The sequence below is a fragment of the Salmo salar genome, chromosome 13, assembly GCF_965601325.2.
Source record: "Salmo salar chromosome 13, fSalSal1, whole genome shotgun sequence".
NCBI lineage: Eukaryota > Metazoa > Chordata > Actinopteri > Salmoniformes > Salmonidae > Salmo > Salmo salar.
Window position 1 is genome coordinate 50,220,743 of NC_138303.1, and position 15,671 is coordinate 50,236,413.

General features: G+C 42.2%; 2 protein-coding genes across 4 annotated transcripts in view; one reads left to right on the forward strand and one right to left on the reverse strand.

Annotated features, from left to right (window-relative positions):
- Positions 1-15,671, forward strand: part of LOC106567356 (protein kinase C zeta type) — a 140,237-nt gene that overhangs the window by 82,080 nt on the left and 42,486 nt on the right. For all 3 annotated transcript variants that reach the window (XM_014136502.3, XM_014136506.3, XM_014136504.3), the window contains 4 exons: positions 4,637-4,768; positions 5,970-6,060; positions 7,697-7,749; positions 8,724-8,918. In XM_014136502.3, coding sequence (XP_013991977.1) covers positions 4,637-4,768; positions 5,970-6,060; positions 7,697-7,749; positions 8,724-8,918 — 471 coding nt within the window. The remainder of the gene's footprint in view (positions 1-4,636; positions 4,769-5,969; positions 6,061-7,696; positions 7,750-8,723; positions 8,919-15,671) is intronic.
- The window catches only part of si:ch73-70k4.1 (FA core complex associated protein 20), a 70,061-nt gene continuing 57,124 nt past the window's right edge, over positions 2,735-15,671 (reverse strand). Inside the window, exon 4 of the mRNA XM_045693348.2 lies at positions 2,735-3,011. Within this exon, the coding sequence (XP_045549304.1) occupies positions 2,921-3,011 (91 nt within the window). The 3' untranslated portion in view covers positions 2,735-2,920. The remainder of the gene's footprint in view (positions 3,012-15,671) is intronic.

Here is a 15,671-nt window from a genome sequence, read left to right on the forward strand (position 1 = left end):
ACAAGCTCAAAATGTCCAGAAGCAAAGCACTTTCTTCTGAAACTCATCAGTCTATTCTTGTTCTGAGAAATGAAGGCTATTCCATGCGAGAAATTGCCAAGAAACTGAAGATCTCGTACAACGCTGTGTACTCCTCCCTTCACAGAACAGAGCAAACTGGCTCTAACCAGAATAGAAAGAGGAGTGGGAGGCCCCGGTGCACAACTGAGCAAGAGGACAAGTACATTAGAGTGTCTAGTTTGAGAAACAGACGCCTCACAAGTCCTCAACTGGCAGCTTCATTAAATAGTACCCGCAAAACACCAGTCTCAACGTCAACAGTGAAGAGGCGACTCCGGGATGCTGGCCTCGTCATGTTGACATGCACAGGATAGGTATGTAGATAGTTATGCACGGCCAAACATAAGATATTGAGCAGTAGATGGCTGCAAGGCAGTCATTGTTTCTTTGCACTGTCTTCCATCAGAACAATCACTTTGTCTGATTTGGCAAATGCTCGGCACACTTCGACAGGGTAGCTAGCTACACTTACACTAGCCTGTGGATTGGCAGCTTTCAATCTCCATGAAGTTTCTGTCCCATACATATTGCATCCGGCTGTGGCAGGTGACGACCAGCAGTAACCTTTCAAGAAGTAAGTTTCTAAATAGTTATCCCTATAGCTAACTATTATTATTAAAAGTAAAGAACATGATATTGTGGGGCTGCTGCTAGTGAGCTAACTGCTATCCTCGATCGCAACTAGGATAGCTAGCTAGCTACTGTTAGCTACTGACGTGATATTTATATTTACATATGTACCTGTATCTAGCTACATAAAATGTAATGTCAGAATTGTAAAGGGGAAACGTTGCCCTAGGGCCTAGTAGGCAGACATTGCCTCCCACAATGTAAACAACGTTCTCACATAGCCAGCTACACTTTTCTCCTATGTCTGGGATTCAGCTAGCTATAGTTAGCTTGTAACTTCGATAGCAATTAGCTAGGATACTGACATGACATTTTTGGCTATTCTCCGATTCTGACATTGTTTTATTACGTACAGGTACGTAAGTAAATGTATGTCACGTCAGCATATTGCGGTCGAAGCTAGCTAGCTACCTAACTACTTTGCTAACTGTATCCCCACGGAAAGTGTAGGCTGGAAGTTTTACAGTTTACATTGTGTGAGGCAACCCGACTTCCCCGCTGCTTTCCCCAAAGGGTTCGTCTGATTTGAAAATGGGGTCACGAGACAGCTCTGAATAAAATAAAAATGTGCTGCTAAATTCATAGAGCAGTTCATAGAATGCGGTTGTGATAAACAGAGTGCTTTCTATTTTTCTCCTGCAAATGTGGCTCTAAATTTTAAACGGTTGGAGCCACTGTATTATGACCCCATTCCTGAAAGCTAAGAATCTCAGGAACATGAGCTGCTCACAAGCTGTGGAGGACAATATTAGAGCAGACAGGACCAGGCATAGTCAGACTGGGGGGAAAAGCACCACATCATTGAAAGCAATTATCTATACAGAAGATCATACACAATTATTGCCTGGTGATCTTCTCATCACTTCCCAATAACTTTCTGAATAATTTCAGTCACTTCAAACCATACTTCCTTCAGGTTGAAATACTGTCAAAGTACTGTCAGACTGATTTGTAATAACAGACTGTAATAGCCCACAATAAAAAAGTTAACGTTGGCTGTTGATTGGATTACCACTTACCAATAACTCTTTTTATGTCACCACATTCTATAAGCATAGGGTAAAGTGTAAAAGGGCATTGAATATTCCGTTTTAATCTAGCAAATTATGGTATGGATATGAAAGTGGTTCAGATGTATTGCAGCTCATATTTTGTTTGTCTGTCCATTTCTTTCCGCAGACAAGCTCCCAAACCCATCCAGGATGTGTTCCCTTGGCGTCTTGGAACTCCTGGTGGATGCAAAGGACTATGCAGGCTGTAGCTCCACTCTGTTCCTATGGCCCAGATAGTCCCAGCCCCAACTGACAAAGCTCTTATAGGCCAGATACCTGTAATGAATACCAATTTCTTCTATTGGTCATACAGCCAATCAGATAGACGAGTATCCCTTGTCCATTGACAATTCCTACTAAATCTGTCAAAGAGCAGGGTTTAGCCAGTACATGCACTGAAAATGTGTCAAAATAGACCCAAGATTGTTCTGCTATGGGGACAAAAGTTATATATATTCACTTTTTCAGACAGTGTAGTGGTTGAACCATGCCCTATAACCGATTAGTAGGAATTGTCAATGGGTAGGGGCTATGAGTCTATCTGTGATTGATTATGACTATTTGAAGACACATTTGTAGTGTGTGTAGGGGCAGTGGTCACCAACCATCCTCCCGGAGATCTATTCCCCAGTGAATTTTCACCCCAACCATCACATATCACAACAAATTCCGCCAAACTATTTCTTGTTGAGAAGCTGAGTGTAATTGGGTGTGTGCAATACTAAGTCGTCCACCTTTCCTGTCACGGGATGAGATTATAGTTGTGTATAGTCAGTGTTCGAGAAAGCTGGTGATGACAATGTAAATAAAGCCACTCCTTTTTTGTTCTCGATACCATCAATGTTTTCCTTAAACAGGAACACCTTCCCGAGCTTGAGCACATGTAAAACAATAACTGGAAAAGATACTTACATGCCAGGATTTAGACTTTCATCATAACCTTGTTTACGATTTGTTTATTATGTTGTGTGATAACTGACGAGACAACAACCTTTCATTGCAGTCTGGTTTCTTTATTCACTTTCAACAGCAGAAACCATTCCAAAATGTGTAATTCAAGATTGTTTACTTGTTAGAAAAATGGTAATAAGTTATAATATCCAGTATCATCAAAGTCCATTCTGTAAAATTCTGAAATAAACTTTGAGATGATACTAAAGATTCTACTATGTAGATGATCATGGCATTCTGCAATGAGTAGACGGCAGACAGGGTATAGGCCAGGATGGTCCACCATGCAAGAAGGCTGGTCCTGCATCTTCTGGTGATCTATTGAAAACAGTATAACAATGATATAGCAAATTAAGCATGTATTTTGTATGCCTTTTGTATTGATGACAAAACAAAGTAGCCTGCGTACAGTCTTTTGAAGGGGTAAGGGGGTGGGCTCTAGACGATTATATCAGCCAGTCGGGGCTGTATGTAAATGTATAAAATGTGTATCCCCACACTTGTACAGTCTGACTAAGCATTTCAGTGATGGAGGTGTAAGAGTGTAGGTTCCGTCCCTCTCTTCGCCCCAACCTGGGCTCGAACCAGGGACTCTTGCACACATCAACAACTGACACCCATCGCGCCACAAAAGTCGCGGTCCTTGCAACGCAAGGGGAAACCCTACTTCAAGTCTCAGAGCGAGTGACGTCACTGATTGAAACGCTATTAGCGCGCTCCACCGCTAACTAACTAGCCATTTCACATCGGTTACAGAGGCTCAGGGAAATAATTTATAAAAAATGAACACACACATTAATTTATTATACATAAAGTGAGGATTTAAAATTGTAAATTAAAAACACTGCACCAGACCTATAAGTGACTCTTAAATTGTGCTAAATCACAGAAATGTCCATATTAAACATGTTTCTAGTCAAGAAGACCAAATATGTTTGTTTTGTAGGCCTAACATCTTACGTTTTTAGTCCCTCAGTATTTCGTCCTTCCTAGTCTACCTGTACCTTTTGTTAGTGTCTTTGGGACATCGAACACAGCTTGTGAGTCAAAAAAGAATCTGAAGATCTTGTGGCTCTTTTAAAGAACAAAGGGCATATGTTATGGCCCCTCGTGTATCCTCTGCTATTGAAATGCGCTCCCCAAAGTCTTGACAGGGAGCGTGGAAAGTCTGCCTTCAAAGTTTCTCACCTCACAACTGGCGCCTTAATTACTCCCTCTTCTGCGCTGAGCGGAGAGGGAAAACAGATTTTGTCTTGATTTATTTATGACTCGCCCGAACCGCTGCCTATCTCTTTCTCCCTTTCAAACACTGTCTCTCCCTCCATCTCGTTCTCTCTTTATTTCGGTCTCTATTGAGTCAGTTTAGGCTGCCGAGTGGTGGGGTAGGGGTAGCCAAGCTTTGAAGTTCCTCTGCATGGCGTTTCCATGGCAACGTCACTTTTAACTTCAGCACTCATTGGTGCCGCTCTTTTCAGACTGTTAGTAAACAACTGGCACCGAATGTGTTTGTGGATATGCCTGTGGTAGACATAACGTCCCTAAGTGTCCGGATTCTGATGTGTATTGGACCACAGATGTTATAAGCCTAATAGCGTCTGGGCCAGACAAAACAGTGTGGGTTTGATTCCCACTGGGGCACCCATAAGAAAATGTATGCACACACTAAGTCGCTTCGGATAAAAGCGGCTGTTAAATGGCATATACCTGTGAAATGTATAGCCAATGGTAACAAAACAAACATGCTCCCAGTTGATGTAAGATGGTGCCTAGGCCTAACTCCACCACTCTGCATCTATCATGATCTCCTTCACATGTCTGCCTCGTCTGTTGTCCATTGATTCTTGATCAATGACTGCGATAGTGTCAACCCAATGTCATGAGCTCAGACAGATGGGGATTGTTACGCTAACTATCTCCCAATTGTCTCTGTCTGTCCCTAACAGAAAGCGTACTGTGGCCACTGCAGTGAAAGGATATGGGGGCTGGGGAGGCAGGGCTACAAGTGTATCAACTGCAAACTGCTGGTCCATAAGCGCTGTCACACACTTGTCCCTCTGACCTGCCAAAGGCATATGGTGAGTACCATAGATATAGAATCTCATGACGGATTGGACAGTACTCTGCCCAATCCGTCATGTTAAAGCATCGGAACCACATATTATTTATAGAACCTTCATAAGCACTATATAGACACTTCACAAACAGCATTGCAAAAGGCATAATGGTGAGCTTCTAATTGATTTATAGAGCATTCAGTCTTCATAAGCATTTCACAAACTTCAGTGAATGTTTGAGGGGGGAGGGTACTATTCAACTGCATTAGGGTGAAACTAAGTTTTGCATTTTAATTATTCAACTTTTGAGAAAAATAAGATTACATTCAGGAATAAAGTACTGGTGTACTTTTGAAGTACTGGTGTATATTTGTAACAGAGTAAATTCTGTTCTGCCCGAGCATGAATCGAACTAGCAATTAACCCTTTTGCCCAACACATATATAACTCAAAGCCAACCTCCTTTGTCAACAGAGCAAATGACTGGTCTGTCATTTCATGAGAAACAGTTGGCATAAGTTCTCAATATACTCCAGCTAACATGCTGTGGGCGAGTTTCACATCCACTATCTTTAGATATAGGCTGCATCTGAAATGGCACCCTATTCCCTATGTAATGCACTATTTTTGACCAGAGCTGGGCCTGTGCACTATATGGGGAACAGGGTGCCATTTGGGATGCACCCATACTGTAGTGTACAGTAGTGTATACTGAGACATCATGAGGTTGATCTCTAGTGACAGACGGTTAACATACAGAATCTAAGGGGTCCTTGCAATCAGCCCGTTTGGCATTTAGACTAAAGCAAACCCGGTGCCTGAAAATCCAGGGCAATAGTCAACCAATGTCCACTTTAGAAGATCTCTATGCTGCGTTTTTTTTCATGTAATCTGACGATTGTCTATCAACAAACATTTTGATCCCCTTTGAAATGGCACCTGAGATTTCCCTGTTGATTAGATAGCGAGGTGAGCCTCATGGTTAGAACCGCATGAAATTAATTTTAAGTGCTTTGTTGTGAGACATATCCAGACTTCTCACCTTTTGTGGTCTTTTGTTAAAAAGATACATCTATGTGCCTAAGATGTCTATCAACGTGGAACACCTCTTAAAATAAATCCCCTTCTTCCCAGTGTCTCTAAGGACCTAGTCATGATTTGTTTGATGCTCTTTGTCAGCCTCAAAACCACGTGAGGCTATTTGCCGGTCTTCTCTTGGCAGGAGCCAGTCATGCCATCACAGGAGCCCCCTTTAGATGAGAAGAGTGAAGAGGTGGACCTCCTCCCTCAAGACACAGAGGATACAGATGGAAGTAAGTTCCTATAAAACAAATTGTATTTTTTCCAATATAGACTTAAAGATGCAGTAAGTCTTGTCAGAAGCTAGCAGATTCATTACTTACCAACAACAGCTGTAAATTCCAATAAAACTACATTACGTTTTAAAGTTCACTTTCCTTGCTTACAGTTTTGTGGGTCAGAGTGTAGTATTTATTTAGCTTCATAGCACAACCATTTGTTAGCATGTTTCTCACACTGGCTTTAGCCACGGAGGAGGAGGGAGCAGGCCTATGCTGGCAAGTGCATAGGGGTTGCCTAGCAACACATGCCTAGGTGGGAGTCAACTTCTGCATTGTGCAACAAATTCCCGTGATTTGCGAATCGGTTCAGACAGAATAGCTAAAATGGCTTTGAAAAAAATATGTTTTCAGCTATTAGGGAGAAGTATCTAACAAAGTAACTACATTATGGCATTCACTAATCATAAACTATTTACATATAATATACATTTAGGTACATTTATGAACAAAATTCTTACGTACTCAACCTTTTAATATGTGAAGTAGTCAAGTAAGATATCTTGTGGTCTTAGTCTTGAGACCACTCAAGACCACAAAAATGCAGGCTTGGTCTCATGGTCTTGATACATTGGGTCTGGGCCTGTATGCAAAAAAGCTTCTCAGAGTAGGAGTGCTGATCTTTCTTATTCATTATGAAAAGGCAAAACTGATCCTAAATCAGCACTCCTACCATGAGACACTTTGTGAATACTCATTTCAAAGGCTTTAAAAGGCACTATTCAATGAAAACCAATAACTAGCTTGGAACATTCTCCCACACAGTGAGAGAGCATGTTTGAATCAGTACGCCTTTGTTGTTTACAGACTGATCACAAAGTTGTATGTGCTATTCTCCACAGCACAATTTGTAAAATAATAAGATATTTTTTTTTTTTCTAAGGGTGCGGTTTTTACACCCAGTTGTTTCTGCCAGAAGCAGCACCTTGAACAAGATGCACTGCTGTGCACAGGGCCTTCCTTGTTTTTGTGCACTGGTTCTCTATGAGGGTTAGTGTGAAGGTTGAACATCCAGTAGGTGGTCACTCATCCAGCAGCAGACTCGACAGTAGGTTGTAAAGTATAGTATAGTACAATAATAATTATATTTGGGCAGAGGCGGGAAAAAGCTGCAGCTCACTTTGAACAGCATTGGGCCCTCTGCTGGTCACAAGGGTGAACTATACGTCCCACAATGCTCCCTTGAGAGGAGGCAAGGAATCAAGGAAAGATTAAATGAGAAAGAGTCAATGGGAGAATCTCAATTGCATTTCCTTGATTCCTCACGTCCTCTCTCTTTGCCTCATTCTCAAAACCCATTGGATGAGAAGGTGAGAGGTCCCTTCCCTCTGACTTTCTCATCCAATGGATAATGACCTTCTCAAAATGATCTTGGACCTTCTTCTCCAATACGGTCGAAGAGGCGAGGAGATGGGATACAAGGAGTCGCGGAAAGAAGATTTGAGATAGAGCCATGGATTCTTGTGGAACACCCTATTTAAATGAAAATGTCTGTAGACTATAGAGATCTCTAAGGTTTTTAATCCTTAGTCCACTCTAGGTAGGACTGCATTACAGCTTAGGTAACAAGTTATTTCTCTCTTGTCTTCAGTACCTTTCCTACCACACAATTGCAAGATGGACAAAGTTGAAGAGGACTCAGAGGTGAGTTTATTCAGACACAGTAAATAATGCATTCTTATAATAAATATGCTTATCGTATCAACATGTGCATGACACTAGCTCTATCTATCTCCATCTATGACCATAACGCCTCCCTCAAGCCTGACGGAAACCTTTGGGTCGAAACGCTACACTAAATACACTGCAGGAGCTTTCAACAGTGTACTGTTATCTACAGTGAGCCCCACAAGTATTGGGACAGTGACACATTTTTGTTGTTTTGGTTCTGTTAAAAGTTAAGTATTTGGTCCCATATTCCTAGCATGCAATGATAACATCAAGCTTGTGACTCTACAAACTTGTTAGATGGATTTGCTGTTTGTTTTGGTTGTGTTTCAGATGATTTTGTGCCCAATAGAAATGAATGGTAAATAATTTATTGTTTCATTTTGGAGTCACTTTTATTGTAAACAAGAATAGAATGTTTCTAAACAACTGCTACATTAATGTGGATAATGATGAGTGAGAAAGCTAAACACATAAATATCATACTTCCAAGACATGCTAACCTCTCACTATTACAATAACAGGGGAGGTTAGCATTCTTTTTAATGTAGAAGTGTTTAGAAACATTTTCTATTCTTATTTACATTAAGTGTCTCCAAAATGACATAATACATTATTTACCATTCAGTCACAAGCTTGATGTTATCACTATGTGCTAGGTATACCAAATACTTAACTTTTTACTACTTTAATATACATTAATTAAATACTTTTGGTCCCCTAAAATGGGGCGACTATGTACAAAACATGCTGTAATTTCTAAACGGTTCACCCAGTATGGATAAAAATACCCTCAAATCAAAGCTGACAGTCTGCATATTAACCTCATAGTCATTGTATAATGAAATCCAAAGGGCTGGAATACAGAGCCAAAACAACAAAATGATCACTGGCCAAATACTTTTGAGCTCACTGTATGTCTCTTTTTTTTTTTCAAACCTCCTTTACAGGATATCAAAGCAGTGGTGGATGGGATCGAAGGCATCAAGATCTCCCAGGGGCTGGCACTGGGCTTGGGGGACTTCGACTTGATCCGGGTGATCGGCCGTGGCAGCTACGCTAAGGTGCTGCTGGTGCGACTCAAGAAGAACGAACAGATATACGCCATGAAGGTGGTCAAGAAGGAACTGGTGCACGACGACGAGGTGAGAGGGAGGAGGAGGAGGAGAGGTAGAGGGATGGAGGGAAAGAGGGGAAGGGAGAGAGAAACGGGGAGAGGAGGAAAAGGGAGGCAGAGAGATGGATCTGTAGAGCAGGCAGGGAAAAGTCAATGGACGTTCAGTGGTGAAATAGGAAGACGAGAGGATCTTGGGGCGGAAAAGGAAACTGAAAAAAAGATGAGGAGGAGTGAAGTAGGGATGAGTAAACAGAAGGGTGATGAAGGGGAGAAAGACGGGGTGAGAAGTCATTAAAGTAAGGAGGAAATGGTGCGGTATGAAGGGATAGGAAGATGGGGAGATGAAATGAGGGGGAAAAGAGGTAAGGAGTAGAGAGGGAAGATATAGAAGGAGGGTGAGGAAGAGACGAGAGTAATTGAGAGATGTTATAGTTTCCACCTCTAGGTGGAGCTATGGTATTACTATTAGACATAGCACACCAGATTAATGACAGAACTACTACAGAGGGAGAGGATCGACATTTTGGATTGATTGTCCTCTGATGATAGTAATGTAATCATTTGTAATTAGCTATTTGAGCTCTGAGTTCTTCACGTTTCAATGGACAACTAAGAGATGGACATAACAACATTGCCAAAAAACCCACGTGGAAAGGACCATTCCTTCTATTGCCACTCAACATACTGTTAAAGGGGCAATCCGGGATTATACATCTATATTTTAACTTTTAAAGTGGTTACATTTCTCCCGCTCCCTGTTTATCTTACATAGTATGGCCGTTCAGAGCTTTATAGATCTCTCTTTATGGATCTCTCCCAATGTTTTTAGTGGATATCACACCGTATATTATAGATTCTATACATGTATAAATGCATTCATGCATATAGTGGCAAGAACAAGTATGTGAAGCCTTTGGAATTACCTGGATTTCTGCATAAATTTTACATTAAATCTGATCTCCATCTAAGTCACAACAATAGACAAATACAGTGTTCTTAAACTAATAACACACAAATTATTGTATTTTTCTTGCCTATATTGAATACATAATTTAAGCATTCACATTGTAGGTTGGAAAAAGTATGTGAACCCCTAGGCTAATGACTTCTCCAAAAGCTAATTGTAGTCAGGAGTGAACTAACCTGGAGTCGGAGCAATGAGATGAGATTGGAGATTTTGGTTAGAGCTGCCCTGCCCCATCAACACTCACAAAATTTTGAACAAAAGACATCTCAGAAGGCCTAAGATTAAGAATTGTTGCCTTGCATGAAGCTGGAAAGGGTTACAAAAGTATCTCAAAGTCAGTCAACATTAAGACAAAATTTCAGCACTGTTGCTACTCTCCCTAGGAGTGGCCGTCCTACAAAGATGACTGCAAGAGCACAGCGCAGAATGCTCAATGAGGTTAAGAAAAATCCTAGAGTGTCAGCAAGACTTACAGAAATCTCTGGAAGATGCTAACATCTACAGTTGAAGTCGGAAGTTTACATACACTTGGGTTGGAGTAATTAAAACTTGTTTTTCAACCACTCCACAAATTTCTTGTTATTAACAAACTATAGTTTTGGCAAGTCGGTTATGACATCTACTTTGTGCATGACAAGTAATTTTCCAACAAATGTTTACAGACAGATTATTTTACTTATAATTCACTGTATCACAATTCCAGTGGGTCAGAAGTTTCCATACACTAAGTTGACTGTGCTTTTAAACAGCTTGAAAAATTCCAGAAAATGATGTCATGGCTTTAGAAGCTTCTGATAGGCTAATTGACATCATTTGAGTCAATTGGAGGTGTACCTGTGGATGTACTTCAAGGCCAACCTTCAAACTCAGTGCCTCTTTGCTTGACATCGTGGGAAAATCAAACGAAATCAGCCAAGACCTCAGAAACAATTGTAGACCTCCACAAGTCTGGTTCATCCTTGGGAGCAATTTCCAAATGCCTGAAGGTACCATGTTCATCTGTACTAACAATAGTATGCAAGTATAAACACCATGGGACCACGCAGCCGTCATACCGCTCAGGAAGGAAACACGTTCTGTCTCCTAGAGATGAATGTACTTTGGTGCAAAAAGTGCAATCAACCCCAGAACAGCAGCAAAGGACCTTGTGAAGATGCTGGAGGAAACGGGTACCAAAGTATCTATATCCACAGTAAAACGAGTCCTATATTGACATAACCTGAAAGGCCGCTCAGCAAGGAAGAAGCCACTGCTCCAAAACCGCCATAAAAAAGCAGACTACAGTTTGCAACTGCACATGGGGACAGAGATCGTATTTTTTGGCGAAATGTCCTCTGGTCTGATGAAACAAAAATAGAACTGTTTGGCCATAATGACCATCGTTAAGTTTGGAGGAAAAAGGGGGAGGCTTGCAAGCCCAAGAACACCATCCCAACCGTGAAGCAAGGGGATGGCAGCATCATATTGTGGGGGTGCTTTGCTGCAGGAGGGACTGGTGCACTTCACAAAATAGATGGCATCATGAGGACAGAAAATTGCGTGGATATTTTGAAGCAACATCTCAAGACCTCAGTCAGGAAGTTAAAGCTTGGTCGCAAATGGGTCTTCCAAATGGACAAGGACCCCAAGCATACTTCCAAAGTTGTGGCAAAATGGCTTAAGGACAACAAAGTCAAGGTATTGGAGTGGCCATCACAAAGCCCTGACCTCAATCCTATAGAAAATGTGTGGGCAGAACTGAAAAACTGTGTGCGAGCAAGGAGGCCTTACAAACCTGACTCAGTTACACCAGCTCTGTCAGGAGGAATGGGCCAAAATTCACCCAACTTATTGTGGGAAGCTTGTGGAAGGCTACCCAAAACGTTTGACCCAAGTTAAACAATTTAAAGGCAATGCTACCAAATACTAATTGAGTGTATGTAAACTTCTGACCCACTGTGAATGTGATGAAAGAAATAAAAGCTAAATTAAATCATTCTCTCTACTATTATTCTGACATTTCACATTCTTAAAATAAAGTGGTGATCCTAAGTGACCTAAGACAGGGCATTTTTACTTGGATAAAATGTCAGGAATTGTGGAAAACTGAGTTTAAATGTATTTGGCTAAGGTGTATGTAAACTTCCTACTTAAACTGTATGTTGAAGAGTCTACAATACGTAAAACACTAAACAAGAATGGTGTTCATGGGAGGACACCATGGAAGAAGCCACTGCTGTCCAAAAAAACATTGCTGCACGTCTGAAGTTTGCAAAAGAGCACCTGGATGTTCCACAACGCTACTGGCAAAATATTCTGTGTACAGATTAAACTAAAGTTGTGTTGTTTGGAAGGAGCGCTCAACACTATGTGTGGAGAAAAAAAATGCACAGCACACCAACATCAAAACCTCATCCCAACTGTAAAGAATGGTGGAGGGAGCATCATGGTTTGGGGCTACTTTGCTGCCTCAGGGCCTGGACAGCTTGCTATCATCGATGGAAAAATGAATTCCCAAGTTTATCAAGACATTTTGCAGGTCAATGTAAGGCTATCTGTCCGGCAATTGCAGCTCAACAGAAGTTAGGTGATGCAACAGGACAAAAGTAAATCAAAAACAGAATGGCTTGAACAGAAGAAAATACACCTTCTGGAGTGGCCCAGCCAGTCCTGACCTCAACCCGATTGAGATGCTGTGGCATGACCTCAAGAGTGGTTCACACCAGACATCCCAAGAATATTGTGGAACTGAAACAGTTTTGTATAGAGGAATGGTCCAAAATTCCTAATGACCGTTGTGCAGGTCTGATCCGTAACTACAAAAATTGTTTGGCTGAGGTTATTGCTGCCAAAGGAGGGTCAACCAGTTATTAAATCCAAGGGTTCACATACTTTTTCCACCCTACACTGTGAATGTTTACATTAGTGTTTTCAATAAAGACATGAAAACGTATACTTGTTTGTGTGTTATTTGTTTAAGCAGACTGTGTTTGTCTATTGTTGTGACTTAGATTAAGATCAGATAAAATGTTATGACCAATTTATGCAGAAGTCCACGTAATTCTAATGGCTTCACATACTTTTTCTTGCCACTGTATACAGTATGTGGTTAATTATTAATTCATTTAGTAAAGCCTGACATCAAAGGTGTCAGCAGAAAGACAACAGCAGAAAGAGACTTACGCCTTTATTACTACTAATGAAGTCAAATTGACCAATAGGAATTTGAATCCATCTGTATTGTGAGAGAACACGGAATGGAGGAAGAGGGTTGGACAGCCATTATTAATTGTCCATTACTTTAATTAAATTAATGCATTATTCTTGACTATTGTAGAAGGTTGTGGTTATCATAGGATTCACTATGCTAGTCTGAAGCACAAGTTGCCTTCAAGATCTAGGATCAGCTATTTATCCAAAGATTAAAAGCTTCACAACTGAACTCTGATCAGCTCTTAAGAACAGCATCATTGGCCACAGCAACACTCTTCCTTCACCACCACTGGCAATACTAGAGCACAACACCATGCCTAGCCAAACAAAACAATACCCAGAAGTCAATTTCAGGGGATGAGAGACAGAAATCAAATCACATTTTATTGGTCACATGCAGATGTTAACGCGAGTGTAGCGCATTGTGCTACACTCGCATTAGCTTGTGCTTCTAGTTCCGACAGTGCAGTAATATCTAACAAGTAATCTAACAATTTCCCAACAACTACCTAATACACACAAATATAAAGGGGTGAATGAGAATATGTACATATAAGTACGTGGACGAGCGATGGTCGAGCGGCATCGGCAAGGTGCAATAGATGGTATAAAATACAGTATATACATGTGATATGAGTGAAGTAAGCTATGTAAACATTATTAAAGTGGCATTATTTAAAGTGACTAGTGATCCATTTATTAAAATGGCCAGTGATTGGGTATCAGTGTAGGCAGCAGCCTCTCTGAGTTAGTGATTGCTGTTTAGCAGTCTGATGGCCTTAGAAGCTGTTTTTCAGTCTCTCAGTCCCAGCTTTGATGCACCTGTACTAATCTCGCCTTCTGGATGGTAGCGGTGTGAACAAGCAGTGGCTCGGGTGGTTGTTGTCCTTGATGATCTTTTTGGCCTTCCTGTGACATCGGGTGCTGTAGGTGTGATGGAGGGCAGGTAGTTTGCCCCCGGTGATGTGTTGTGCAGACCGCACCACCCTCTGGAGAGCCTTGCGATTGAGGGCGGTGCAGTTGCTGTACCAGGCTGTGATGCAGCCCGACAGGATGCTCTTGATTGTGCATCTGTAAAAATTTGTCAGGGTTTTGGATGACAAGACAAATTTCTTCAGCCTCCTGAGGTTAAAGAGGCGCTGTTGCGCCTTCTTCACCACACTGTCTGTGTGGGTGGACCATTTCAGTTTGTCAGTGATGTGTACCCCGAGGAACTTCAAACTTTCCACCTTCTCCACTGCTGTCCCTTCGATGTGGATAGTGGGCTGCTCCCTCTGAAGTCCACGATCATCTCCTTTGTTTTGTTGACGTTGAGTGAGAGGTTGTTTTCCTGACACCACACTCTGAGTGTCCTCACCTCCTCCCTGTAGGCTGTCTCGTCATTGTTGGTACTCAAGCCTACTACTGTTGTGTCGTCTGCAAACTTGATGATTGAGTTGGAGGCGTGAATGGCCACGCAGTTGTGGGTGAACAGGGAGTACAGGAGGGAGCTGAGCATGCACCCTTGTGGGGCCCCAGTGTTGAGGGTCAGAGAAGTGGAGATGTTGTTTTCTATCTTCACCACCTGGGGGCAGCCCATCAGAAAGTCCAGGACCCAATTGCACAGGGCGGGGTTGAGACCCAGGGCCTCCAGCTTGATGATGAGCTTGGAGGGCACTATGGTGTTGAATGCTGAGCTGTAGTCAATGAACAGCATTCTTACATAGGTATTCCTTTTGTCCAGATGGCATAGGGCAGTGTGATGGCGATTGCATTGTCTGTGGACCTGTTGGGGCGGTATGCAAACTGAAGTGGCCCCTAAGGTGGAGGGGATATGATCCTTGACTAGTCTCTCAAAGCACTTCATGATGACAGAAGTGAGTGCTACGGGGCGATAGTTGTAGTCGTTTAGTTCAGTTATTATTGCCTTCTTGGGTACAGGAACAATGGTAGCCATCTTGAAGCATGTGGGGACAACACACTGGGATAGAGTGATTAAATATGTCCTTAAACAGCCAGCTGGTCTGCGCATGCTCTGAGGACACAGCTAGGGATGCCGTCTGGGCCAGCAGCCTTGCGAGGGTTAACACGTTTAAATGTTTTACTCACGTCGGCCACGGAGAAGGAGAGGGGGGGGGGGGGGGGGGCGCAGTCCTTAGCGGGCCGCGACTTTGGCATTGTATTATCCTCAAAGCGGGCAAAGAAAGTGTTAAGTTTGTCTGGAAGTATGATGTCGGTGTCCGTGAAGTGGCTGGTTTTCTTTTTGTAGTCCGTGATTTCCTGTAGACCCTTCCACATACGTCTCGTGTCTGAGCCGTTGAATTGCGACTCCAGAAAGACAAAGGGGAGTGTTTACATGTTAAAAGGGGTCAGTCCTGGCCATGTTTGAGGCCTGATGATGAACTGAATGGGTATCTAGCCCCGGTTTAGCCTAGTCAGCCCCTCAGCTTGGCATCCTGTCTCTGTCCCTGCCAGGGCAGCCAAGGCTACCAGCCAGGGTAGCCAAGGCCAGGCTTTTAGAAATTAGCAGAAAAATATCCGCCCAGCTAAAGCCAGACAGGTTGCTATTCCTATAGATATATAACCTAGAGGGCAAACCTCTTATCTTTGCCATTGATCCATAGAGACGGATAGACGGCACAC